The 25,680-nt window shown below is 39.2% G+C and overlaps 1 protein-coding gene and 1 long non-coding RNA gene across 3 annotated transcripts in view; one reads left to right on the top strand and one right to left on the bottom strand.

Moving 5' to 3' along the window:
• Positions 1 to 3,354, bottom strand: part of LOC113894145 — a 9,690-nt gene extending 6,336 nt beyond the window's left edge. Inside the window, exon 1 of one of the 2 annotated variants that reach the window (XR_003511483.1) lies at positions 3,160 to 3,354. This is a non-coding gene — a long non-coding RNA (uncharacterized LOC113894145). The remainder of the gene's footprint in view (positions 1 to 3,159) is intronic. The other variant, XR_003511484.1, reaches the window with a different exon arrangement.
• Positions 3,033 to 25,680, top strand: DIPK2A (divergent protein kinase domain 2A). The gene is made up of 3 exons (XM_027544099.1): positions 3,033 to 4,372; positions 19,763 to 20,066; positions 22,761 to 25,680. The coding sequence occupies exons 1-3, from the start codon at positions 3,716 to 3,718 to the stop codon at positions 23,090 to 23,092; spliced, it is 1,293 nt and encodes a 430-aa protein (XP_027399900.1). The 5' UTR covers positions 3,033 to 3,715; the 3' UTR covers positions 23,093 to 25,680.

The raw sequence follows: 25,680 nt of genomic DNA, 5'->3' as shown, positions 1-25,680 counted from the left end.
CACTGGGCTGGAAGAAGCACAAGCTGAAATCAAGATTGCTGGGAGAAGTATCAGATATGCAGATATACAGATGATACCACCCTTATGGCAGAAAGTGAAGACGAACTAAAGAGCCTCTTGATGAAAGTGAAAGAGGAGAGTGAAAAAGTTGGCTTAAAGCTCAACATTCAGAAAATGAAGATCATGGCATCTGGTCCCATCACTTCATGGGAAATAGATGGGGAAACAGTGGAAACAGTGTCAGACCTTATTTTTGGGGGCTCCAAAATCACTGCAGATGGTGATTGCAGCCATGAAATTAAAAGACGCTTACTCCTTGGAAGGAAAGTTATGAGCAACCTAGATAGCATATTCAAAAGCACCCATTACTTTGCCAACAAAGGTCTGTCTAGTCAATGCTATGGTTTTTTCAGTGGTCATGTATGGATGTGAGAGTTGGACTGTGAAGAAAGCTGAGGGTTGAAGAATTGATGCTTTTGAACTGTGGTGTTGGAGAAGACTCTTGAGAGTCCCTTGGACTGCAAGGAGATCCAACCAGTCCATTCTAAAGAGATCAGTCCTGGGTGTTCATTGGAAGGACTGATGCTGAAACTGAAATTCCAATACTTTGGCCACCTCATGCGAAGAGTTGACTCACTGGAAAAGACTGATGCTGGGCACGATTGGGGGCAGGAGGAGAAGGGGACGGCAGAGGATGAGATGGCTGGATGGCATCACCGACTCTATGGATATGAGTTTGAGTGAACTCTGGGAGTTGGTGATGGACAGGGAGGCCTGGCGTGCTGCGATTCATGGGGTGGCAAAGAGTCGGACACGACTGAGTGGCTGAGCTGAGCTGAATCTTTTAGATAGTCTTGGGTGCCTGCTCAGTTGCTTCAGTCAAGTCTGACTCTTTGCGACCCTGTGGACTGTACTGTACCAGGTTCCTCTGTCCATAGGATTCTCCAGGCAAGAATACTGGCGTGGGTTTCCATGCCCTCCTCCAGGAATAGTCTTGCATTATACCTCAATTCTCTCAGCTTTATCACTGGCAATAATTCCAATGGAATCATTCACTCTAAATAAAAATATTGAAATGCATGTAGTGCTTTTGTTTTAAAGCAATTCCACATAAATCCTCTAGTATTGATTGAACATATCTAAATGACAGGAAGAAAGGATGTTAGGGATAAGAATTTTGCAGTTTAGTAATAACTAGCCCAGTTTACTCGGAGAAGGCAATGGCACCCCACTCCAGTACTCCTGCCTGGAAAATCCCATGGATGGAAGAGCCTGGTAGGCTGTAATCCATGGAGTCGCTAAGAGTCGGACATGACTGAGCGACTTCCCTTTCACTTTTCACTTTCATGCACTGGAGAAGGAAATGGCAACCCACTCCAGTGTTCTTGCCTGGAGAATCCCAGGGACGGGGGAGCCTGGTGGGCTGCCGTCTATGGAGTCACACAGAGTTGGACACGACTGAAGCGACTTAGCAGCAGCAGTAGCAGCCCAGTTTACAAATCAGCAGAGACAGAAGCAGAGCTGACATCTCCAGACCAATCACACCAAACTCTCAATGGAGATATTGTTCATAATTCTACATTTCATGAAGTTATAGGATGCTCTGAAAGTAAGTTAAATCAAGTTACTGCCGAAGACTTCAAAAAATCCTTAGCATTATGAAACTTCAAGTCACTTTGTACAAACTGAAGAACTAAAACCGCCCAATTTGTCTGGAGTCAATGTAACATCATTTAAAAGTCACTTCTACGCTGAATATATTTATTAGTTGTACAAGTATGTTTTTTTCCCCCAAAGTTTGAATTCTTTTATCACGAAGGTCAAAATGCTGACTACAACAGTACTTCTCGAGTATAGCTCTTTCTTTTACAAGTAAACAATGTTGAGACCACCACACAGAAACCAGTACAGACTTTTTTCATTAAGCCCTTCTAGAGTTGATTTCTACATGCCAGTGAATGGGTCTCCTAAACATCATTGTTCAACCCCTATCATTAACTCGGTTAAAACCCAGATATTTTAACACCGCATGAGGAATCACTTGTGCATCAGAAAAACTGCTCATTTTAATTACTTTAGCGCTAAAACTGAAAAGCATTATAACTGCATATTTCAGCTACTGTAGATAGAGTCTGGGTTCCCTTAAACTTCTACCAAAATAAGGCGCTGGAGCTACAGATTTCCGAGTTATTTTTGTAGTCGTGGCGTGAAGCTGAGCCAAGGTGCAGGTGTGGAGCACCAGGCAGCCCGGGTCCCCATGGCTACTGTCACAGCAACGCGTTGGGGCTCTTGGGGCAGGCCTGAGTCCGAGACGGGAAGTAAGGGCCCGCCCGCGCCTCAAGGGAGGCCCTGGGACAGACTCCCCGGAGTTGAAGAAAACGCCTTCAGTTGAAGGAAACCGGCTGGGAAAGCTGGCGGGAGCAAATTAGCTGCTAGTTCCAGCTCCTTCGCAGTGGCTAGGGCAGATTTTCCGGCGACGCCAGGCCGCGTCTGTTCTCTCTTCATCCTGCTTTGCCATTTTTTATCACGCTGCCTCGCACACTTCTCTTTCCTGGTGCCCACTCAGCTTTAATTTAAGATGTCTTCACAGACGTGACAGATGCCGAAGGTGAAGCCCCTAAATAGTCCCGCCACAACTCACGCCTTCTCCCACGTTTTCCTCGCAGGCCCGCCCCCGGAGTGAGCGGCGCGCGGGGCCGGGGGGAGGCGAGCTCCCGCCGCGGCCTCGCCTCGCCCCGCCCCCGGGCGCGCGCCCCTACTCGCATAAGGCCCGGAGAGCACGCCGCCCCGCCTACTCGGCCTCCACCCCCGGCGCGCCGTGCGGAGGGCAGGGGCTTGCAATAGGCTTCTGCGGCTCCTTTATTTTTTTCCCCCTAAGGTGACTGTTTGCACAACGGCAAAAAACAGGTCCCAGTAAAAGGCAACAATCAGAAAAGAGTAACTGTTACTAAAAGTATTAAATAATTTCACTACAGGAGCTTGCGAGTTTACCCAGCCTCCAAAAGCTCGAGCTCCGCCCCGTGGAGCAACCCTCCCCCCACCCCAAAGCTGCCCCCGGGAGCCCACGCAGACGCTCTCTCGGCGGCGCGCTAGCTCCGCCCCGCCAGCCCCGCCCCCCTGCCCCCTCGCTCTCCCTCTGGAGAGTCAGCGCGCACGAACCGGGGCGTGAGGCGTCAGGGACGCGCGGGCACCTCATCCTTCCCACCTTCCTACACTGTTGCTACTTTTCGGTGTGAGTCATTCCAGCTTCCCCTTCCGTGAGTTCCTCCTTTTCTCTTCTCAGAGACCTCGCTCGTCCCGCAGGCGGCCACCTCCGCCGCAGCTCTCGCGCCCCCAGCGAGTAGTGCGCGTGCGCGCACGGCGCACGCGGGCGCGCGGCCGTCGAGTCCCTGCGCTCCCTCCCTCCTCCCGTTGCTGTATAACTTGACTGGCTTGGAGGAGGCGCCGCCGGAGTCGGAGGGCGGGGAGCTCGGAGGAGGGAGCTCGAGAGTTGTGGAGACTAGTGACTGGGAGAAGTCGCAGCCTGCTCGGCTCGGCTGGTTCCCGCTCTCCGTCTCTCTCTTACACACCTACTCCGCTTCCCGCCCCAGCCCGCGCGCCTTGCTCCTTCTCTCGCCCGGGGGCCCCTGCCGGTCGCTCTCCGGGTTTCGGCGCGGCGGGGGCGCCCCGGGGGTGCCCTCGCCCTCCGGGTGCTGGCGGACGGGCGGCGGGCGGGATGTGGCGCCTGGTGCCCCCGAAGCTGGGCCGCCTGTCCCGCTCGCTGAAGCTGGCGGCGCTGGGCAGCCTGTTGGTGCTGATGGTGCTGCACTCGCCGTCGCTGCTCGCCTCCTGGCAGCGCAACGAGCTGGCCGACCGGCGCTTCCTGCAGCTCAATAAGTGCCCGGCGTGTTTCGGAACTAGCTGGTGCCGCCGCTTCCTCAACGGGCAGGTGGTGTTCGAGGCGTGGGGCCGCCTGCGCCTGCTGGACTTCCTCAACGTGAAGAACGTCTACTTCGCGCAGTACGGCGAGCCCCGCGAGGGCGGCCGCCGCCGAGTGGTGCTCAAGCGCCTCGGCTCGCAGCGCGAGCTGGCGCAGCTCGACCAGAGCATCTGCAAGCGGGCCACCGGCCGGCCCCGCTGCGACCTGCTCCAGGCCATGCCCCGCACCGAGTTCGCGCGCCTCAACGGCGACGTGCGGCTGCTCACGCCGGAGGCGGTGGAGGGCTGGTCCGACCTGGTGCACTGCCCCTCGCAGCGCCTGCTCGACCGCCTGGTGCGCCGCTATGCCGAGACCAAGGACTCGGGCAGCTTCCTGCTCCGCAACCTCAAGGACTCCGAGCGCATGCAGCTGCTGCTGACCCTGGCCTTCAACCCCGAGCCTCTGGTGCTACAGGTAGGCGCGGGGTTCCGGTTGGGAGCGTCCTGCCGGGAGGGCCGGCCGGGGAACGGGAGTCGGGAGAAACGGCCCCGCCCGCGCTGGTCGCCCTGTCTGGACCGGGCTCGGCGCGGCGGCGGGCGTGGGAAGGCGGCGGCGCAGGGGGACCCGGGGCGCAGTGCGGGGTTGCGAAGGGCGACCCGCCTAAGGGTGAGTCGGCTCTGGTCAGCTGGACGCGGGCGCATCTCCGATCCGACTGCGGATCCTTCAACGCCAGAGGGAGCTTGTCTCTCGTTCGCTCCCAAAATGTCTCTTCGGCCAGTTTCCCGGGGCTCTTCTCCCTCCCTGCCTTTCTGCTTTGATCCGCCCGGGCTTGCGCTTCCGCGGCGAGCTCAAGAACCATTGGACCTTTTTCTTAGTACTCTTGTCAAGTGTTTTTTGCTCTCCTCTTTAGTACCCCGCGCCGGCTGCCCTAACTTCGGCCCCGAAGTCTGTCTTTGTTTTATTCCTTAGCTCATTCACCTGGCACATCATCAGGGCAGCCAGACTGGGAGGATGAGGTTGGAAAATGGGGATCGTGGTTGGGGTGGGGTTCATCCTTGAGTCGTGTGCTTTGGGTGGGATTAAGAAGAGGAAAAATAAGGCACGTTGGAGTTGAGGCTGCGAGGGTGTCAGGACGGACATTTTCATGCTGATCCGGTGACCTTCTCTGTTCGTTTGGTAATTTGGCCGCAGGGAGGAGGTGAACGGTTAGGCCAGGGCCAAAAGAGTCACCTCTCCTGGTTGACGTATTGGCTCTCTCATGACTTAGGGAATAGGCTTTGATCTTTCTGCTGGCGGTGACAGCCAAAAAAGAAAACAGAATCCCTCAAAACTGTGTTTACCTTGGGGAAAGTTATTGAGTTTATACACATTCCCATTCGCCTTTAGTGCGGTGTCCTTGGACAGTTGTTGCAACTGTGGGGGTGTGATCTGTCCTGATAACCTCAGGGAAAGTTACCTTGCTCCTTCCCCATACCAATTGTGCTGTATTTCAAATACAAAGGGTGGGGGCAGGGGGAACATGACATAAAACTAATCCCAAGTAATTTAGATATACTTCACGCCCTGTCTGCGCTGCTAAGAATGTCACCAGTGGCTAGGAGGTTTGTACAGGGTTGCATTTTTTTTTTTTTTTAATCTAAAGTGCATGTATAGAAATGTCCATTATTCATTTATATGGCTTGCTTTTCTCAAGTTTTTCGCTGCCCAACTTAGCCAAAATAAACCAGCATTGTTTGATTAGTGTAGCCAAATAATTTTAACACAAAATAAGTATTTTGCCTCAAATAAAACTGTAGTAAATTTTAAGGAGTCATAGGATGTATGTAATGGGTTATTTAAAATACAGATTGAATATTAAATGTTGCTCCCGTATCAGTGAATAGGATATAAAACTGGTTAAACTTGAAGAAATTACTTTATTTGGTAGTTGCAAAATTAGTCAGCCTCTAAAGTCTAAGTCCATTTTTAATGCGTACATTTTGATTTAAAACTTTTTTTTTTCCATTTAAGCTGCCTTTTCTCTGAGAAATAGATGTTTATGTTAGCAAGTTTGGTCTCTGGAGACAGCTCTAGCAATATAGTTTGCTGAGTAGTCTGTCAAATTCTCTGGGATCCAAAAATTTAGTAAAGATCTTCCTTAATAATACACGTTTTCTGCACCTATAGTAATAGCTGCATATTAAAAGGTTTTTATCAGATGATTCTGCTGATGTTAGAACTAACACTTTAAGAATGTTGTACATGTAGTTCTATAAATGTATGTCACTTTAATATGAGAAATATTGACATTTGGTTTGCACTGAGATAAATGCTTTATTTAGGAAATACATGTTTTTGAAGCTTGAAGTTGTCTTGCCATTTTCAATTTACTTTACAGTTGAGATTGTCAAGTATGTTTTCTGATTAACTCTTCCCTTAAACTTTTTCTTCTTTTCATCTTTAGTGATAGACAACTTGAAAAAAAAAAAAAAAGTTCAGTTATATTTTTGTAATTTAAACTTACTGACACAATCACTTGACCATGTGGCTAGGTGGATTATAGGATAAGAGTTTGTTTTTAGCAAATGAGAAAATACATGTATCAACATTATTGACGGCTGTTTGTAAATTGAAATGTTAATTTAGTTTTATAGTTACATGCGGTGTGAAATACAGATTTGAGGCCTTTAGTACCAGTCAGTCATAGGAATGTTTATTTTTTTGACTCTATTTATATATATTTTGGGGTTCATGGGTTTCTTAAAAATATTTTTAAAAGTACAAGCGTGTGTTTTACAGCTTAACGAGGAACTCCCTTTTTTTTTTTTTCTCTTTCCAGGAGAGGGAGCTACTTATTGAATTTTTGGACAGTTGGTGAAAAACTAGTTTTTTTTATATTGCCCCCAAATTAACTACTTGGGAGAAAAAGTATTTTAAACTGAATTCATCAAGCTGTTCTTAACAAGAGTTTCCATATAGTAAACATGCTTCCAAAAATAAACATTTAAAAATCTCTTGATACAGTACTAAAGAACTGAAAAGTATGTGTGAATTTAGCCCATTCAATTTGCCTCTTCAGATTTTAAGAAACAGTAAAAAACCTAAGTTTCTATTATGCCTTGAAAGGAGACATGAATGGTATTAAATGTCTGCAAGATATGATATGGACCTAACTTATCTATGTAAAGCTGTACAGATTTGTTGTGTAGATTTCCCAATGTGAAATGATACAGAAGTATGACTCTTTGCCCATTGTTGAATAGTTTTACTAGCTTACAGCAGTTTATCTAGCTCTAAGGAAAAATTATAAGCATCAGCAGGATAATGCTAGAACCGATACCTTCTTTTCCTCTTCACAGTTTTACTTTACCTAGAGGTACATTTCATAACAAGTTTGCCATAAATTCTATGGGGAAAAATGCAGAGAGGGACTTTGTAATACAACGTATAGCAGCATTCTTGGAATAGTTAAAAATGAAGTATTTCGCGAGATAGCAAGATATTTTCTGTTACTGATAAAATTTTTACCAGTATTTGTACTTAACCTATTCTTGAATTTATAAACATTGTGAGTGTGTGAGGGAGAAAAATGCTGTCTGGATTTCCTGAAGCTCAAAATGTTATCTCTGACTTTATAACTCAGAGATAGTGAAGATGGTCTTATCTATAGAAATAAGAAAGCTCTTTGTTGTTTAAGGGCAAGAATGTGGGAATTTGTCTTATTTGCAGAATTTTGTCTTGTTTTCTAAATCATGTTTTTAATAGGATTTCTTTAATTTTTAAAGTATGTAACTATCATTGTTTAAGCTATAGATTTTAAACCTTCAGTTCTTGTAAATGACATAATACATGGAAAGCATTTTATATAGTGCTTGATGCATAGTAAGCACTCAATAATTAGAAAGTGCTTAGATACTAAATAAGTAAAAGTAACTTAATTATCTAATGCACTTGGTTAACAGTTTTGAAGCTTGTCTGGAATATGGATCACTTTAAAAATAGTTATGTTTTTGAATATTAACCATGCCTTTACTTCACTAATTTAGTCCACTCCTGCATTACAAGATGAATTTTTACAATTAAACTTGGAGTGAATGTTGTGTCTGCCCTTAAGAATAATTTCTGTAGGTGAAGAATATATCTTTAAGATGTACTAAGATGCACTTTTTGATGTAAACAGATTATGACCATTTAGCTGATTTTTTTACTTTGGACTGTTGGTGAACTTCTTGTGGGACCCCCTTTACTTATCTATAAAATGACACTATTGGATTAGATCCTTTCCTTTTCAGCCTCAACACCCTGTGACTCTTACACTCTCAACCTGAAGTTGTCACTTTGCTTCTGAACTTGAGTTTAACTGGTGGGTTTAAGCTCTTCTAGAAGGGAGTCACAGGTTTGGTACTTGATTCCTGATAGCGTATACGGGTCAGAGGCCAGATTAGCTAGCCCTGTTTCAAGCTTGTCTTCCTAGCCCCAGTTTTTACACAGATGAAATCAGGTTAAAACAAATCAAAATTTGAGACTACCTTTAAAGGAAAATAGTCTGGAGCTAAGGGTAGCTAAGGTTCTTGTGGGGCAGTGGCACCTAGAAAGGATGTTCCAGACTTTGTCTCAGGAGTTTCTTTTCAAACCAGAGTTTAAGGGGCCACCTGCTTCTCTACCAATGATTGCTGCTGTGGTAACCACACTCTCAGATTTAGGCTTCAGAGATGTTTCTGACTAGGTAGTACTGAGTAGATTACTTTTTAATCAAATAAATGAATAAGCTTATATCTAGAGGGTTTTTTTTTTTTCTTCTGTTTTTCTTCTTTTTAATAGAGGTTTTATTGACACTTGATTGAGCTTAGTGACAGAGCAAACAAAAAAATAACATCTGTGTATAACCCAGGTCTCAAAAAAGATACTTTTATTTTGGAAAGATTGTAGAAACAGATGATCATCCATAGGAAAACACTTCCAGATCAATGGAGCAAAATCATTTGATACCCTGGCCTATTTTCTGTTTATATTCCTATCTTTTGGCCATTGTTAGTTCTGAAAGTGCAGAAATATTTTTTTCGTCTAATATTTGAACTATTTTCCCTCGTATTTCCATTGCATGGGTCAGCACGTATTCCTCTCATACATTAATAGGGAGTCAGTTTTTCAGGGAATCATCAGACTGGTTTTTATTCTGATTTCCTGGCTTCTGGTCTCTGGCTCCTTCCTATATTGCTGTTATTGCTGCTTATTCTTCACAGAATGCTGGCATGTTTTCTTTCTTTACTTTTCACACTAAAACTAATATGTCCTTAGAATATAAGCCTTATACATAATGAACTTTAGTAAATGATTGTAAACTGTCTTAAAACAGTAAATTCTTGGCATAAAATTAGGATAGTTATTCACCCTGATCATAGACTTTGGAAGATTTTAAATTATGTAATCAAATTTTTTATCCACATTTTATGTCTTTTTTATAGATTACAGGAGTTTATCTGTGAAGCAGCTGGAAACTCTTTGAACTTATAGCCCTGGACTTAGAAGAACTGAATTTTGTTTGTTTGCTTGTTTGGTAAATAGTCTGTTAGAAGGTATTTGGATTGAAAAGGCTTTTCCAGGCAGCAAGTAGCTTAGCTGTGTGTAGCTGGCAGGTATATAAATGACTAATTAAAATCAGTATAGTATAATTAGCCCTACCAATAAAGGTACTTTGCATCCTGTCAGATGACTCATTTAGGGAGGGACATCTAAGTGTACCTTCATTGGAGTAAATACCAGGGAGGATTTCACAGAGGAATTGAGTTCTGAGGATAAATGGGGTTATGCTCACAGGGACTAGGAGGTGTGGTGATGGCAGTATTGAAATAGCATTCTAGACCACCACGAAGTCACTTGATGGTTCAGACCCTGAGTTTTTAAATGGGTAAAATGGGAATGTTAATACTTATCCAATGAATTGTTTTAAAGGAGAGAATTATTCAGATAATATATGTAAAATATCCTTAATTGTAAAGTTTTTTACAGTATATTATTACTTTGCAAATCAGCTTATTTCACTTTTAGACATGAGTAAAGGGAGGGATTGGGGGCAAGAGGAGAACGGGACGACAGGATGAGATGGCTGGATGGCATCACTGACTCGGTGGACATGAGTCTGAGTGAACTCCGGGAGTTGGTGATGGACACGGAGGCCTGGCGTGCTGTGATTCATGGGGTCGCAGAGAGTCGGACATGACTGAGCGACTGATCTGATCTGATCTGAAAGTTCCTTAGTACACCATGACATCCGTCTTAGAAATATATAAATTTTACTCTTCCTATGGCAAATGTTTAAATGTCATCCTCTCTACATACATCATAAATACCTATGTAGATGCTACTTCAGGCCGTAGTTTTTTTGGAATAGTAATTAAAAGGGCATTAAGGATTTGTCCCATATGATGATGACTATTGTATAAACATAGGTTTCATAAGGATTCAGTAATATAAACCAAATAGTTTAATTTTTCTCTGTAAGTCATAAAGTTAATAATTCTGTTTAGTACATTAGTAAATAATAATTTTAAAAATAGAGGTTAAGTCAAGGTTTTTCTTGGCATTCATAGACTCCTAGATGGAATCTTAAAAGATGTGTTATCTGAGGGAGATCTGACAGGAATTGTGCGGCATTGACAAATAGTACTGGGAACTGACCTTTGTGCCCTTAGGGTGTAGTAAAGATGACAGGCCAGGGCACAGTTGTGGATTCTTTGCTTTCTGGGGCATTAGATAGAGGCAGCAAACAAATAAAGAGCAAGGTAATCTTAGATTTTACATACTGTAAAAAGAACAAAGCAGATTCCTCTAATGGAGAATTGGATTGGAGATACAATTTTAAATTCAGTGGTCAGAATTTAAGAGTGACATTTTAGCTGAGATGTGAATGATGAGAAAAAGCCAGTGGTACAGAATTCTGAGGGCAAATTCAGAGGTTCCAAAGCAGGATCAAGCATGGGAGTAGAAAAGCCTGGTAGAACATAGGATCATAGAAGTAGGCAAGGTCCATATTGTGTGTGACTTTGTAAACATGCTTCATGAGTTTAGAATTTTGTTTTCAGAGCAGTGGGAAACAATAAATGTGTTTTTAGCAGTGCGTGCTTTGTGGAGAATGGTTTAAGGCATCAAAGGCTTTTGCCCTGGTTTGTGGGAGAAAGCTTGGTATGTATTAAGGTGGTTGCAGTTAGATATGGTATGTTTTGGAGAAATACCTGATAGGACTTGATGATGGGAATGGGTTACTGTATGAGAGAAAGAAACATAAAGGATATCACCAGGGTTTTTGGTCTAAGCAACTACTGCTGAGGAAGCCCAGAGAAGGAATGGCTTTGGGGGAGGGAGAACCAAGAGTTTTGTTGTGGTCGTATTAAATTTAAGACAAAGGAATACACATTCAAAACCAGGCACCAGGTATTTAATGCAGAGAGATACTATGCTCCTAGCAGATACTGTGTTATACTTCTGAAGGGCTGTATTAATTCAGTTTGTGTCTTAAAGGGAAGAGGGGAAGTTAGTACTATTCTATTTGCAGATTAAAGAAATCAGATCTTGACTAAAGAAAGTATGAAGTAGCATTCTTAGGTTATTGGGTCTAAAAGAAGCTGCTTATACCTATTTTCCCCCATTTGACAGTTTATTAGAAATATTTGAGTATAGTGTTTCTAGGTATATCTTTCAACTTAAAAACATGAATCACAGTTGCTAGTTCTCATGAGGTCAGTTGAGACTAGGAAATATATATTTAAAATTTTATTGGCCAAGCAATTTTTGTTTGTTTCTTTTTTTTTTTTTTTTGGTGGTATGGAAGAATATTTCTTAAGATATTTGTTCTCAAAGATGAGTTGTTTCTATTAAACTTGGTAGGTTTTTTTGTTATTGATGTGTTTTGACATTAGTTTCCTATTTTAGATACAGCTAGCTGTTGGACACGATATTCAGTGAAATAACACAACCTTGCTATTTTCAAGACATTGCTTAATATTGTTGGAATTCTAGGTGGGTGGAAATGGCATTCAGAAAATTACTTAGTGAAACAAATGGAACATATCCTGTGACTTGAAAATCTTGAGATTATTAAGATCCTACAGTCTTTGCAATGGACTTTGGCTACTATTTGGCAGTATAAATTAAGAAGCTGAGGTCTTAAAGAAATTTTAGCAAAAATTAGGTAACCATTAAATCATTCCAGTAATTTTACTGTATTCCCCCTCTAGACAGTTCACAAAACTGTGAACACATTAGTCTGTCACCAGAACATTTGACTAATCTCTATGAACAGCTGTTATAACATGCGTTACTACAATGGGATTTTGTTCAAATTTTGGCTTTTAAAAATAATTTTGAAGCTCAGATTGAACCTCTAAGCATTTTGTATGCTTTTGGTAATTTACTCTCTAGAAATGATCTCAAGTTTAAATTGTGTGTATGAGTAGAAATGCCAGTTCTTTGGAAAACCTGTAACTAGATTTTTAGACTATATGTTTGATTATTTATGAGTTTTTTTTCAAGTCATTATCTTTTTACTAGAAATTTTCTCCTTTAAAAAAAAATCAGTCTTGCAGTTGTGTAACACATTTCTATTTTAGGCAAACTGCAAAGTTATGTTCTTTTTAATGGCATGTTGTGAGATAATAAATGGCTATAAAATATTTCATATTTTTTGTATTAGAGGAATTACTATCTTTTAAACTTAGTATGCAAACCCCACTTTTGGTCATGTAAAGAGAGTAAAAGATAATAGAACATGAACATTTTAGAGTTGACTTTAGTTTTTTTTGTCAGTTTTACTTACACATCCCATGTCTCCTTTTTTCAGGACTGTATTCTTATATAATAGAATAAAATGATGTAATTAATATGGTAGGACAGTGGCTGTTGATTAAAGGTTATATACCACAGGATATTGATTAACTCTAGTAAGTAATATGTTTCTGAATGTTAAAGATTTGACACTTGTTTGGTGTTTTCATGGCATGTAGACCGTGTTGGGGAGTTTGTGTTTTATTCTGTAATTCCCAACATGATTGTGATCTAATCTCTACCTCCTTGTCCAGACCCCATTACCTCAAGCCATTCCCTCCTCATTTCACTGCAGCTTCTTTGGCCTTTTTTTTTTTTTTTTTTCTGAATTTCAGTTCTGAGAAGACAGTTTCTGGCTCTAACATATTCCTGCAACATTCTTCCTGCCTCATCCCCAGTCTGTGTAATATTATGCTCAGCATTTAGAGTTCTCCCTAAGTAGCACTTGGAGGCTGTCTTTTACTACACAGTTTAAAATAGGTCCCTGTTTTTCTTTCTCAGCATCTTCTGTACCTTTCTGTGATTTGTAACAAATTCCAGAATTTATCATTTATATATGTTTATAATCATCTTCCCAACTCAGACTAAAAAGCCTTGCTAAGAACAGGATTATGTTTTGTTTGCAACTCTTAGCATTTCCAATGGAGTTAGGCTTGATATAGGATTTTTTTAATTCAGGATTTTCATTCCACAGTAACTCTCTTTGCCTTTTAGTCCAGCTTCTTATAGTAGTCAGTGAAATGTGAGTTGACCTTATATGTAATTCTAGATTTAAAAAGTGAAGAAAAATAGGCCTTGCCAAGTTAAAAAACAAATGTGAAAACACATGAGGTAATTCATGTGCTTTATCCAACTTGGGATGAATAAGCTTATGGTATTTTTGCAGCAAAATGTTTTCTTGTAAGGTGCTATCCCAAAGTCCTTGAAGCATTGCATAATATGAATGTGAAACATACGTACTGTCACCTTTCCAAAATTTGAAAACTTCTGAAACAGGAATGTTGGGATCGAGGGATTGTATTAGCCTGACTTCACCTCTTAATACTTGCGTGTGTGTGTGTATGCATGCTCAGTCATGTCCAACTCTTTGTGACCTCATAGACTATAGCCTGCCAGGCTTCTCTGTCCATGGGATTATCCCAGCAAGAATCCTGGAGTGGGTTACCATTTCCTCCTCCGGGGGTTCTTCCTGACCCAGGGATCAAACTTGCGGCTCCCCATGTGTTTTGTGGCTCCTGCATTGGCAGGAGGATTCTTTACCACTGAGCCACTAGGGAAACCCTGCTACCTTTGTGACTTGAGGCAACTCACTTAAGTTATATGCTGATAAAGTTGAACTGTATTTAAAACTTGAGTACCCTCCAACTCTAGAATTTTTAGATTGCACATCCCATTTGGTCACATGAAGGGTCCACAAAACATTGTGACTTTTGGTTTTGATCAATAGATGTGATAGATATGTCAGCATTTAGAATTTACTTTGTGATACTTACCTATTATAAATGAAAATCAAATTACAGTGCTGTGTTTATATATATACATATTACCAAGTTTTAAATCTGTGTATTTACTGCTTGTAGATGCACTAGATATCTCTCATAGCACCGAGCCTTTTTACAGTTTAGCATTTCATACTTTTTTCCCTTTGATGGCCCTGATGAATATGGGACAAGTATTATTCCAGTTTTACAGAGAAGAGACTAAAGCGCTAAAAAGTTCTGACTTTGCCACCATCACACAGCTAGTGACATTCAGAGGTAAAGGTGAAACTTAGAAGCTAGACTAGTGATTTCAAGTCCATTTTCTGCTTATATACTGTTTTACCCTTTAAATATAGAAAGTTTATAAAATATTATGTATCTTAAAAAATATAAAATATCTGAATTGTCTCTTTACTATATTGATTGTATATATTTTATTTTCTCATAAAATGAAGATGATCCTAGTAGTTTCTGAAACCTTGATTTTTAAGCTAAAAGGTACCTAGACATGATGATATCTTAGGTTTCATATTCAAAATACTGTGTCAATTAACAGTGAAAGCATTTAATTTTGCTTTAAATCTTAGAGTTAAGCATTTTTGACTTGATACTTAAATTTCCATTTTAAATTATTACATTGGTAGTAATACTCAGACTTTTTCTTCGGGTGGTCACCCACTTAATGTAAAAAAAAAAAAAAGGCAGTAATAGAGTAATAAATATGTTTTTTAACCATTTTGTGTCTTTGTATAATCTTAAACTAATACTTGGTTATAACTTTGCATACTGTATGACATATTCAAACCTGATGAAAAACCCTGAACAATTAATTGGAGTGCCTCCAATCCAGTTAGAATTTAAACCATTCCAGGTTTAAAGACTCTCTTTCAGATGAAAAGTATTTATGCATTTTTCCACTAGTAAATAATCCTGTAAAATACACACATTTTCTCAGACAGCTCAGCAAACAGCCCCATCAAAAAATAGAAGATCTAAGCAGACATTTCTCCAAAGAAGACGTACCGATGGCCAAAGGCACATGAAAAGATGCTCAGCACCACTACTAGGAAAATCAAATCACAGCTGTAATGACTTACCATCTCACACTAGTCAGAATGACTGTCATCAGATAGTCCACAAGTAATAAATGCTGGAGAGTGTGAGAAGAGTAGGGAACCGTCCTACACTGTTGGTGGGAATATAAATTGGTGCAGCCACTATGGAGGACAGTATGGAGGTTCCTCAAAAAACTAAAATAGAGTTGCCATGAAAGAAAGTAAAAGTGTTAGTTGCTCAGTCATGTCTGATTCTTTGAGACCCCATGGACTGTAGCCCACCAGGCTCTTCTGTCTGTGGAGTTCTCCAGGCAAGAACACTGGAATGGGTTGCCATTCCTTTTTCCAAGGGATCTTCCTGACCCAGGGATGAAACCCGGGTCTCCTGCATTGCAGGCAGATTCTCTACTGACTGAGCCACCAGGGAAGCCCATATGGGAAGCTACCAGGGAAGAGTTACCATATGGTTCTGCAATCCTGCTCCAAGGCATATATCCAGAGAAAACCATAATTCTAAAATATACATGTGTCCTATGGTTCCTTGCAGCACTATTTAGAATAACCAAGATATGGAAGCAACCTAAATATCCACCTACAGATGAATGGATCAAGAAGATGTGGTATATATACACAATGTGATATTACTCAGCCATAAAAAGAGTGAAGTAATGGCATTTGCAGCGACATGGATGGACCCAGAGATTATCATACTAAGTGAACTAAGCAAGACAAAGTCAAATATATTAATATTGTTGTTTATATGTGGAATCTTAAAAGGATACAAATGAACTTATTTCAAAAACAGAGACTTGCACACTTTTGAAAACAAATTTATGGTTACCAAAAGAGAAGTGGGTGAGGGATAAATTAGATTGGGATTAACATATACTCACTACTATATATAAAATAGATAACCCACAAGAATCTACTCTAGCATAGGGAACTATACTCAATATTTTGAAATAACCTATAAGGGAAAAGAATAAAAACTCAATTGCTGTGCTGTACAATAGAAACTAACATAATATTGTAAATCACCTATACATTAATAAAAAGTAAAGTAAAAATATAAGTAAAAAATGAAACACACATTTTATTTCAAGTTACTTGAAATTGTGTGCCTGTTGTGTTAGGCAGTTTGAAAATCTGCCCAGCACAATGGGCAGATTTTTAAGATTTTGTTTAAAGAAAAAAAAAAAAAGTGAGCCTCAGCAGTATACTTCTTATCCTAGCTACTGTGTTTTATGCACTGTGGAAGTTTGGTAATCAGGAAGTAAGATGTTTTCTTTCTTACTGCTTGATATATTTAATAAATCCAAGTGGTAACATCTTAAAATTTTTGTCTCTCAAACTCTGCTTGATCATGGTACATTTGGTTCTAAGCCAGAATTGTTTTAAATACAAATTATAAATATTTTGGCTTCCTTGGAGCATTTTCAATAGAATGCTCAGTAGAATTCTGTTCTTATTAATGAAGTATGACTTTTGATTATTCAATGAAAAATTCTTTTCATATGAGCAAGTGATGTGAATTCATTTGTTAAAGTTCTTCCAAAAGATTTGGTAGCAAATTATATGAAAGAATTGTTGTGCTCTTCTTAAAATGAGGCAGAACAGGATTTCAGCTAACATTGTCAGAAATTGCTATATGAATATAAAGTTGCTCAATATGACACTTGTTCATATATTTTATTCTCTTCCATGAGGGACTTGAGTAATGAGGTATATATTTGACTGTCGTTCACTTGGAAAGGCTCCAAAAACAAGGAGGCATTTGTACATGTGCAGATGTTGGCAGGGTTCCCTTTTCTCCTGTTGTCAAAGACCATTTTAGTTTCACAAAGATATGTTTGTATCTGTTTGACAATATGGCATGTGAATAATATGCCAATAGTGTATGTGGAGGAGTTTTTTATTTTTTGCACTGCAAAACTGTATAATCTCACATACTTAGTTATTTTCAGTGCTTTTGTTTTATATATCAGATTTTATACATGAATACTTCTGAGAAATAGTTAAATCTTTTGTAATCATTTTACCTATAAATTTTCAAGATTATGGAGGTATTTTAAGTTGGGAGGAAAAGCTGAAAATAATGTGTGGTTAGCAATTTTTGCATGTCACATTGGAAATGAGCAATCTGTCACTTTCCCTAGTGCCCACAAGAAGTTTTAAAATCTCAGATAAGATTAAAAATGTGCTTTCCTCTAATTACTAAAGAATCAGTAGATACTGTCTGTGAACAAAATTGAATTAATTCATTTACTATATTTAAAGATTCATACTAACATCTAAATTTTTAATTTACATAATTAGTATTATATTACAAAACTGCAGATATTGAAATTTAAACAGAAAAGGTATATATACAAAGAACAAATACAGTTATTGTACATTTGATAGTTAAAAGGAAGCACACATTAAAATAGGCAATTGTGGATGAAGTATGACTCTATAAATCTTTTGTTTTAAAGTTGATACAAATTTTAAAGTTAAGAGTGTTACTGAGTTTTGTCAATTTTATAAAAGCTCAGAGTAAAATTAATATCACCCACCTACTTTCTTGAGTTCCCAGAAGAGCCTCATCTCTGGCTCTTATGTAGATTGTTCAATTTTTAGCAGTAGAAGTAGGCTATATTTATATTCTGTAGTGTTTTGCTTTGTTTGCCCTGCAATCTGTGTAAATATCATCTGCCTCTAATTTAAGGAAAGGACTGTACTGAAAGGGCTTCCCGAGTGGCTCAGCTGGGAAAGAATCGCCTGCAATGCAGGAGACCTGGGTTCCATCCCTGGGCTGGGAAGATCCCCTGGAGAAGGAAACGGCTACCCACTCCAGTGTTCTGGCCAGGAGAATTCCATGGACTTGTATAGTTCATGGGGGTCACAAAGAATTGGACATGACTGAGTGACTTTCACTTCACTATTCTGAAAAACAGCTCTTTAAAAACGCCTCTGGTCACGTGATCTTCCAACAGTTGTTGAAAGTATTACTTCCCACCCTTTTGCTCTTTTTTCAACTTGTAGCTGGGTGTTACAATACTGCAGAGTACTTTAGAATAAGCCTGCCATTTTACTTAGGTTGAAAATAACTTGTTCATAATCCTGGAAGACTTTTGTTTTAGGATGTTAATCTTACTGCTGCTGCCAAGTCGCTTCAGTCGTGTCCGACTCTGTGCGACCCCATGGTCTGTGCGACCCCATGGACTGCAGCCTACCAGGCTTCTCCGTCCATGGAATTCTCCAGGCAAGAACACTGGAGTGGGTTGCCATTTCCTTCTCCAATGCATGAAAGTGGAAAGTGAAAGTGAAGTCACTCAGTCGTGTCTGACTCTTAGCGACCCCATGGACTGCAGCCCACCAGGCTCCTCCATCCATGGGATTTTCTGGGCAACAGTACTGGAGTGGGGTGCCATTGCCTTCTCCGTTAATCTTACTAGTAGTTAAAAAATCCATTAGAAAATCTTGGCAAGATCAGGAGAATAAATAATTTTGAAGTTGGATTTAAGGTGATTAGACATGGGGTGACATTGGAAAGGGAAGCAAAGCTAACTTGGCATCAGAGATACTTGGAGTGGCGATTGCATTGTAGGTTATCAGACTGCTCTTTACCAACCTGTGGGTACAGATTAGAAGACATTTCCCAAGAATCTTTCTCTGCATTCCTCTCCTGCCTGCTTCTGGACTAGATTAGGTCCCTATTAAAGACTCTTAGGACCAGAACCATTTTTTTGTAACTAATACTTAATTACACTCATAGTTATTTGTTTGGTATTTGTCTTCTAAAATTTTTATTTTAGAGACAGTGCAGTTCACTCTTATTGCCAGCATAACAGAGTGCCTGATGCCTGGTAACACTTGCTGGCTAATAGGTGTGCAGTCCTGTTCATTGAAAAGAAAGTTTTGGTTGATTGTATGTACATGAATCAAAAAGATAAAGGAAAACATCTCTACTTTTAGATCTGGTAATAAAGTGTCTTGTGTTTTGTTGATCAATTTGATTCTGAGATTTCAATAAGCAAGACTTATTTTAGCTTTATAATGTGAGGTGCTCTATTAAAAAAATTTCAAGTCCGTAGTAATGGTATGAGTTAAAAAAGAAATAAAGTTACTCACAGACCTAGAGAACAGACTTGTGTTTGCCAAAGGGAAGGGGAGGGGTGAGGGGGGGGTGAACTTGGACTTAGCAGATGCAAACTATTACATATAGAATTGGATAAATAACAAGATCCGACTGTGTAGCACAGGAAACTGTATTCAATATCCTGAGATAAACCATAATGGAAAAGAATTTTTTTTTAAAAGAATGTATATATACATATAACTGAATCACTTTGCTGTTTAACAGAAATTAACATCACATCTTAAATTAATTATACCTCAATTAAAAAAATGTTTATGTCTTTTGAACTGTTGAATATAACAAGAAAATCCAAGCTCATGCCTAGCAGAAATCTCTACTGCGAGAATCTGGGGATAGACCTAGGATATCCTCATCAGAATGTCTTGTAATGAAGATAATTCTTTCGTAGAGTTTTCCATCTGATGAAGGTTGGCCATTTGCAAAATATCTTGGAGCTTGTGGAAGAATGGTGGCTGTAAATTATGTTGGAGAAGAACTGTGGAGTTACTTTAATGCACCATGGGAGAAACGAGTTGACCTCGCTTGGCAGTTAATGGAAATAGCAGAGCAGCTCACAAACAATGACTTTGAATTTGCACTCTACCTCCTGGACGTCAGCTTTGACAATTTTGCAGTTGGTCCTAGAGATGGGAAGGTAATCATTGTGGACGCTGAAAACGTTTTGGTTGCTGACAAAAGGTTAATCAGACAAAGTAAGTATATAACTTGTAGGTTTTTTTTCCTATGTCAAATGTTTACATTATATGATGCAGATTTTTAAAACTTCCTCCTTAAAAAGCAACTCTTAGTCACAGTTTGTCCATATATAGTAAAATATACTTCAGGTTCAAATGGACCCAGATATACTGTGTGTGGGGTGTGTGTGCATACACGTCTCTTCCATACTGTCTGCTGCGTGCTGTGGTTTAGGACTCTAATGCAGTATTAAGTTTTTATTTAGTTAAAGGCTACCAGAGAGACTATACTGCTTTTGTAGAGTCTGTTTTTCTGTGGATTCTCTTACAGTAATATTCTGTGTTACATTTTTCTGTGAGGTCCCTCCAGTGATTCTTTTTTTCCTTTTTAACCATGTAGATGATTCCTAGCACTGCAGATCTCTAACTCTGGTTTGACATTAAACTTTGCTTTCATTTATTTATGAGCTCTTCACTGGATAGTTGGGCAGAATGTCTAAAGTGTTTTGAAAATTAAGTGTCATAGGAATTTTAGTTTCAAGGACAAAGCCTGTGGTTCTGTAACTAATGTACTTAGTAAAAGAAACCGCAGGGTTGTTGTTCCACGGTAAAAAGCCTTGTATTTTTAACCCCCTCCTGTCATGTGGGTCTGTTGATGAAGAGACCAAAAGTTTGTGGCGCCTGTGGAATGCAGTGAGTGTAACAGCAATGTATTAGGTTGACACATTTTACATTATCTCAGCTTATCTTGTTAAATACTTGATTTTTCTCAATGCCTTGTTCCGATTCCATACTCACAAAACTACTTTCTGATTCTTTCTTATCTGCCATGCAGATCCTTTCACAGGGAGTGGATGCCCTGCTCTGAGTACATCATTCCCCACTTAACCCCTTTATACATTTGTGGAAGTTACAGCAGCTTAAACTGTGCTTTTTTTTCAAGTATTCAGTTTTCTTTTTTTTAATATATATATTCACAGAGTTGTGCAACTTGCCTAAACTCTACAACATTATTATTCCAGTATTTGTAAAAATAATTTTTTTGTAAATTTTTTTTTTTTTTAACCATGGGCATTCCTGGAATACATGTTACAGTTTTGTACCAACTAATTCCTGACCTTGGATGAATACAATATAGTTTCTGTACTTTGGCATTTCATACAGTGAGCATTGCTCCAGTGCTTTTTTAGCTCTGGCTAATTCTTTCAAATATCTCATGGTAGAGCTGGCTAAATAGAAACTTTGCAAAAGGCTGTATTTATTTATTCACCCTCTTTTCTTACCTCTTTCTAGTAAATGACCTTTACAGGGAGATTGTGGTTTTGTTGTGGCAACTCCCTAATGTCCTTCCCTTTATCATCTAAACTAGTAAAAGCAATACACATTTTCTTCCAGAGAAAATAGATCTTTCATTGAGAACTTGTTGCATCAGTTAGTTTCTTCATTTCCCACCCTCCTTCTTAAAATCTAGTTTTTCTTACTTTCCCATAAACAAGTATGCATAAGATTCTCTGCTGCTTTCCCTCTATTTTTAAAAGTTGCTTACTGCCTTTCTCTACTTCCTCAGTGTCCATTCATTTCTCAGCCCATTAAACCTGACTTAGAAGATCATGTTACTATTTGCAGTCACCCAATTGGCAAATTTGTGAAGTGACTGATTAGTAACAGCTTTCTGAAATTATTTCCTCCTTTGGTTTCCTCCTACTCAGGTAGTTCCTTTTTCAAAACATAAATCTGATCTTAGCACTCCCTTCCTTAATGCTTGTAATGACTTCCAGTGGTTTGTCGACTAAAATTCGTACACTTTACCAGAGAATAATCTATGTGACTTGGCCTTGTTCTGCTTCATTTTTAACATAACTCCAGTGCCCTTAATGCTTCCGCTATAGTGGCCTTTTAGTTTCTTGAATGGATCTTTCTACTGAACACCTCACAGCTACTTTATATTATTCTGTATGTATAAAATATTAATATTATCTTAATAGTGTCTACTTTGTCATCCAATTAGAACCTCTGACTTTACTGTTAATTTTTGTATCAAGTGTTTGTACAGTCTGACCTTTTCCCCTGGACCTTCTTTAGTTGTTGTCATCATCCTAGCACCTCCAGTCTTCAGCCCAGAGTACATTTCTATTAGATCGTGGTCATGACCACAGGACGTGCAGCCTTCTTCTCTAGCATTGCCTGTGCCTCCTCCCCAGTCACCTGTCTCGTGCTCTAGCGACAGTGAATTTATTATTTCCTTAATGTACCAGCTGTACCAACCCCTTAGATCCATGCCTTGGTACATACTGTACTCTGGGCCTAGCATGCTGTTTTCCCTCTTTTTCAGACGTGTTTATCTTTCAAAGCCTCAGTCAGTTGTTCCCTGTGTGGCTTTCCGCAGTCTAAGGCACTGGAACTGCTTACTCTGTACTCATGTAGCACTATGTCAGACTTGCATGTGGCACTTTCTCTGTATCATGGAGAATTTCACTCTAAGCTGAACCCTTTGGCCTTTAGTATGGAGAGACCCTTGTCTGATCCTTCTCCCCTGCCTTGGTGGACTCCTTATAAATGTCTGTGTAGAAATTAATATATTTAAATGTTTAATGTAATATAGTTTTAAGAACCAACATTACTGTGTTCATTAGTCAAATGTTACATTTTGGGAAACAACGAAAAGCCTTCTAAAATGTATTTTTCTCTTTCTCCTTCTTTCCCTTTTCACAGATAAGCCTGAAAATTGGGATGTATGGTATGAAAGCAAATTTGATGACTGTGATAAGGAGGCTTGCTTATCATTTTCAAAAGAAATTCTTTGTGCTCGTGCCACTGTGGACCACAATTATTATGCTGTTTGTCAGAACCTCTTATCCAGACACGCCACGTGGCGTGGCACTTCTGGAGGACTCCTCCATGATCCACCAAGTGAAATTGCCAAAGACGGCCGCCTCGAGGCCTTGCTGGATGAGTGCGCAAACCCAAAGAAGCGCTACGGCAGATTCCAGGCTGCGAAAGAACTGCGTGAATATCTAGCACAATTAAGTAACAATGTGAGGTAGTCTACGGTGAACTTGTCTTTGCTTTTCTTCATTTACATAGCACTGGCTAAAAACGAAAACTACCAAAACCTATCCGGAAAAATGACATTTGGAAGTAATACTTCCAAATGGCTGATAAACTTGCACTGACAGATCTTACGTTAACATCCACCAAAATAAGACATGATTTCAGAAATCACGCGCTGCTTCTGCAGATGGGTTTGTTCTTAAACTTTGGAGGCTTGAGCTCTTGTTGACCGCTTCAGCCCCTGAATGCCTGACTGGATTAATGAGTATTGTTAAGCTATTGGAAATGAGTCTGATAGTTACATTGGCTTGTGTATCAAAGGGTACTTGGTACTTGACTTAGTTTGCATTACTGTCATGATTTTGTGAATCTCTTTTATTTACTTTGATTATCAAGTTAGATTATGGCCTGTTTTATAGGCTACTTTTTCCTTCTGATGTGTAGGGGTTTTTTTTTTTCTCTTCCATTTTTATGTTTTTTATTAAATTTTACACATTCAGGTTACTATAGGTGTTCATTTACAGTTGGGCTAGTTTTCATTCAGTGCTATGCGGTACATATTTACCGTTAGGATTCCTAGGTTTACTGTGTTTTTCCGAAAAAACAGAATTCAGTTTTCAGAAAACTGAATATTTTATTGTGTAAATACTTATATTTCTTCCCACTTTCTGTGGCTTCACCATTGCATGAGATCATTTAAGGTTATTTAACAGTTACATCCCTCTATGCCAATAAATTATAACTGTACACTAAATATGAACTTTGGCATATGTTGCAAAATGTCATTTTTGTCCCTTAAAATGCTTTAAGAGTATACTAGCAATCTATACCTTAATGTTAATTTAATTGAGAGGAAAAAAAAACCAGTATTTTTTAAATGCTAACTTGTCCAGGATAGTAAGCATATGCCAAAGAAATATTAGACCTAGTCCTAGATTTTAAAATTGGTCACCTACTTATTCTTACTGTCCTACTTCCAATATTTTGAGTCTGTCATTATTAAATTCATATCTTCCTGGTTATTCTTTAATGTTGAAAAATTGTGCTACTACTTCCAAACGTATGTAACTTCAGTTACATTTCTGTAACTTCAGTGTGGTAGTTTTGCAAAAATTGGCGTGGTAGTCATTGTTTGAGTTTAATCTGGCATCATAACTTTTTAATTTATTGATGGACTAGTAATTCTAACTATAAAGCAGACAGGTTTATTAGCCAGTCTGTCCAACTTGGTCTCCATTACCTAATTGTTAACCATCAACAACATCAAATTTAAGTATGTGGATAAAAATTAACAAATGTGTGAAATTTCTCTCGGGTGTTTTTTAAAGTTAAAATATATGTATATATAAATTGGCTAAAGCTAATGTAGGTGATATTTTTCTGTTTGAAATCGTAACTTTTGTTTACAGCAAAGTTTGATGTAGTGTGCAGTATTTAGTTCTAGACTGATCTTATTCTAATCAGAACGTGATTAAAGTATGCACAACCAAAGCCAAGTTTTTCTTTTTCCTTCATTCAGCAACTATTTATTGAGCATCAACTCTGTGCCAGGTACATTACTAGCTGCTACGCACTGTCTGAACATGACATATGGTTAAGTAACTTTACAGTGATTATCAAAGACTTTCATGTGGATATTTCTTAAGTTGAAATAGCATTCATTAGGATGTTGCTTTCATGTTCTTTTACTGTTGTGATGGACGTTCTACCTGTACTATCTATAACAGTTGCTAAAGAAAGAGCAGGAGGAAATCAATAAAATTAATCCCAGTTTAAAAACTGGAAGAAGGGTAAGATCTCTTCCTTATAAAATACATTGCATTATGTTAATTTTAATACATTAGTACATTACATATGCCAACTAGCCCTCAAAGAAATATTCAAGTGCTGGAAATTTTACTAAGCTGACTTTTTACAGCTTTGGAAAACTTTTGAGGAGAGTAGGTAAAATTACTTGTCAGACATTCGCCTCTTGCCCAAAACTTCGAATAAAATACACATTTCAAAATGGAGCACCTTTTATATTTGTATAAGTATTCATTACAAACCTTAGAATGCCAGTCATTAGAGCAGTTGTCTTACTGTTTAGCAAACATTTATCTTACTTTTTGGAAGGGCGACTGTGATTGCAGAACAGGAAGTGAGAAAACACTGCCAGCAGTGATTGCTTCTTGAGGTAGTTTTTGATAACTACCATTTCCCCTGTGAGATTATGTGGAATTTCTTTTATCTTTGGAAAAGTTGAGAAGATAATAAAAGAATTAGGAATTTTAAATTACAGGGAAAAATATATATATGAAAAGCAATAAATATTTTGTTCACTTTGCTATCAAGATGTTCACTATCAGATATTTATTATACAGTAGCAATTTATATTTTTAATCATTGCCCATTAATAGACACAGTAAAATATTTTTGAATCAGACATTTGGGGTTTGTATGTGCATTAAAATTGTCTTTTGTACTGTAAGTTACTGTTTAATTTGAATATTTTACCAGAACTGTCTCCCTGTGCCTTTATAATATAAAGTTGTTTCTACAACTTTTAATAATCTTAATAAAGAATACTTTAAGAACCACA

The sequence above is a fragment of the Bos indicus x Bos taurus genome, chromosome 1, assembly GCF_003369695.1.
Source record: "Bos indicus x Bos taurus breed Angus x Brahman F1 hybrid chromosome 1, Bos_hybrid_MaternalHap_v2.0, whole genome shotgun sequence".
Lineage (NCBI taxonomy): Eukaryota > Metazoa > Chordata > Mammalia > Artiodactyla > Bovidae > Bos > Bos indicus x Bos taurus.
The sequence above is the reverse complement of the archived record's forward strand: the minus strand, read 5'-3'. Positions and strand labels throughout refer to the sequence as shown.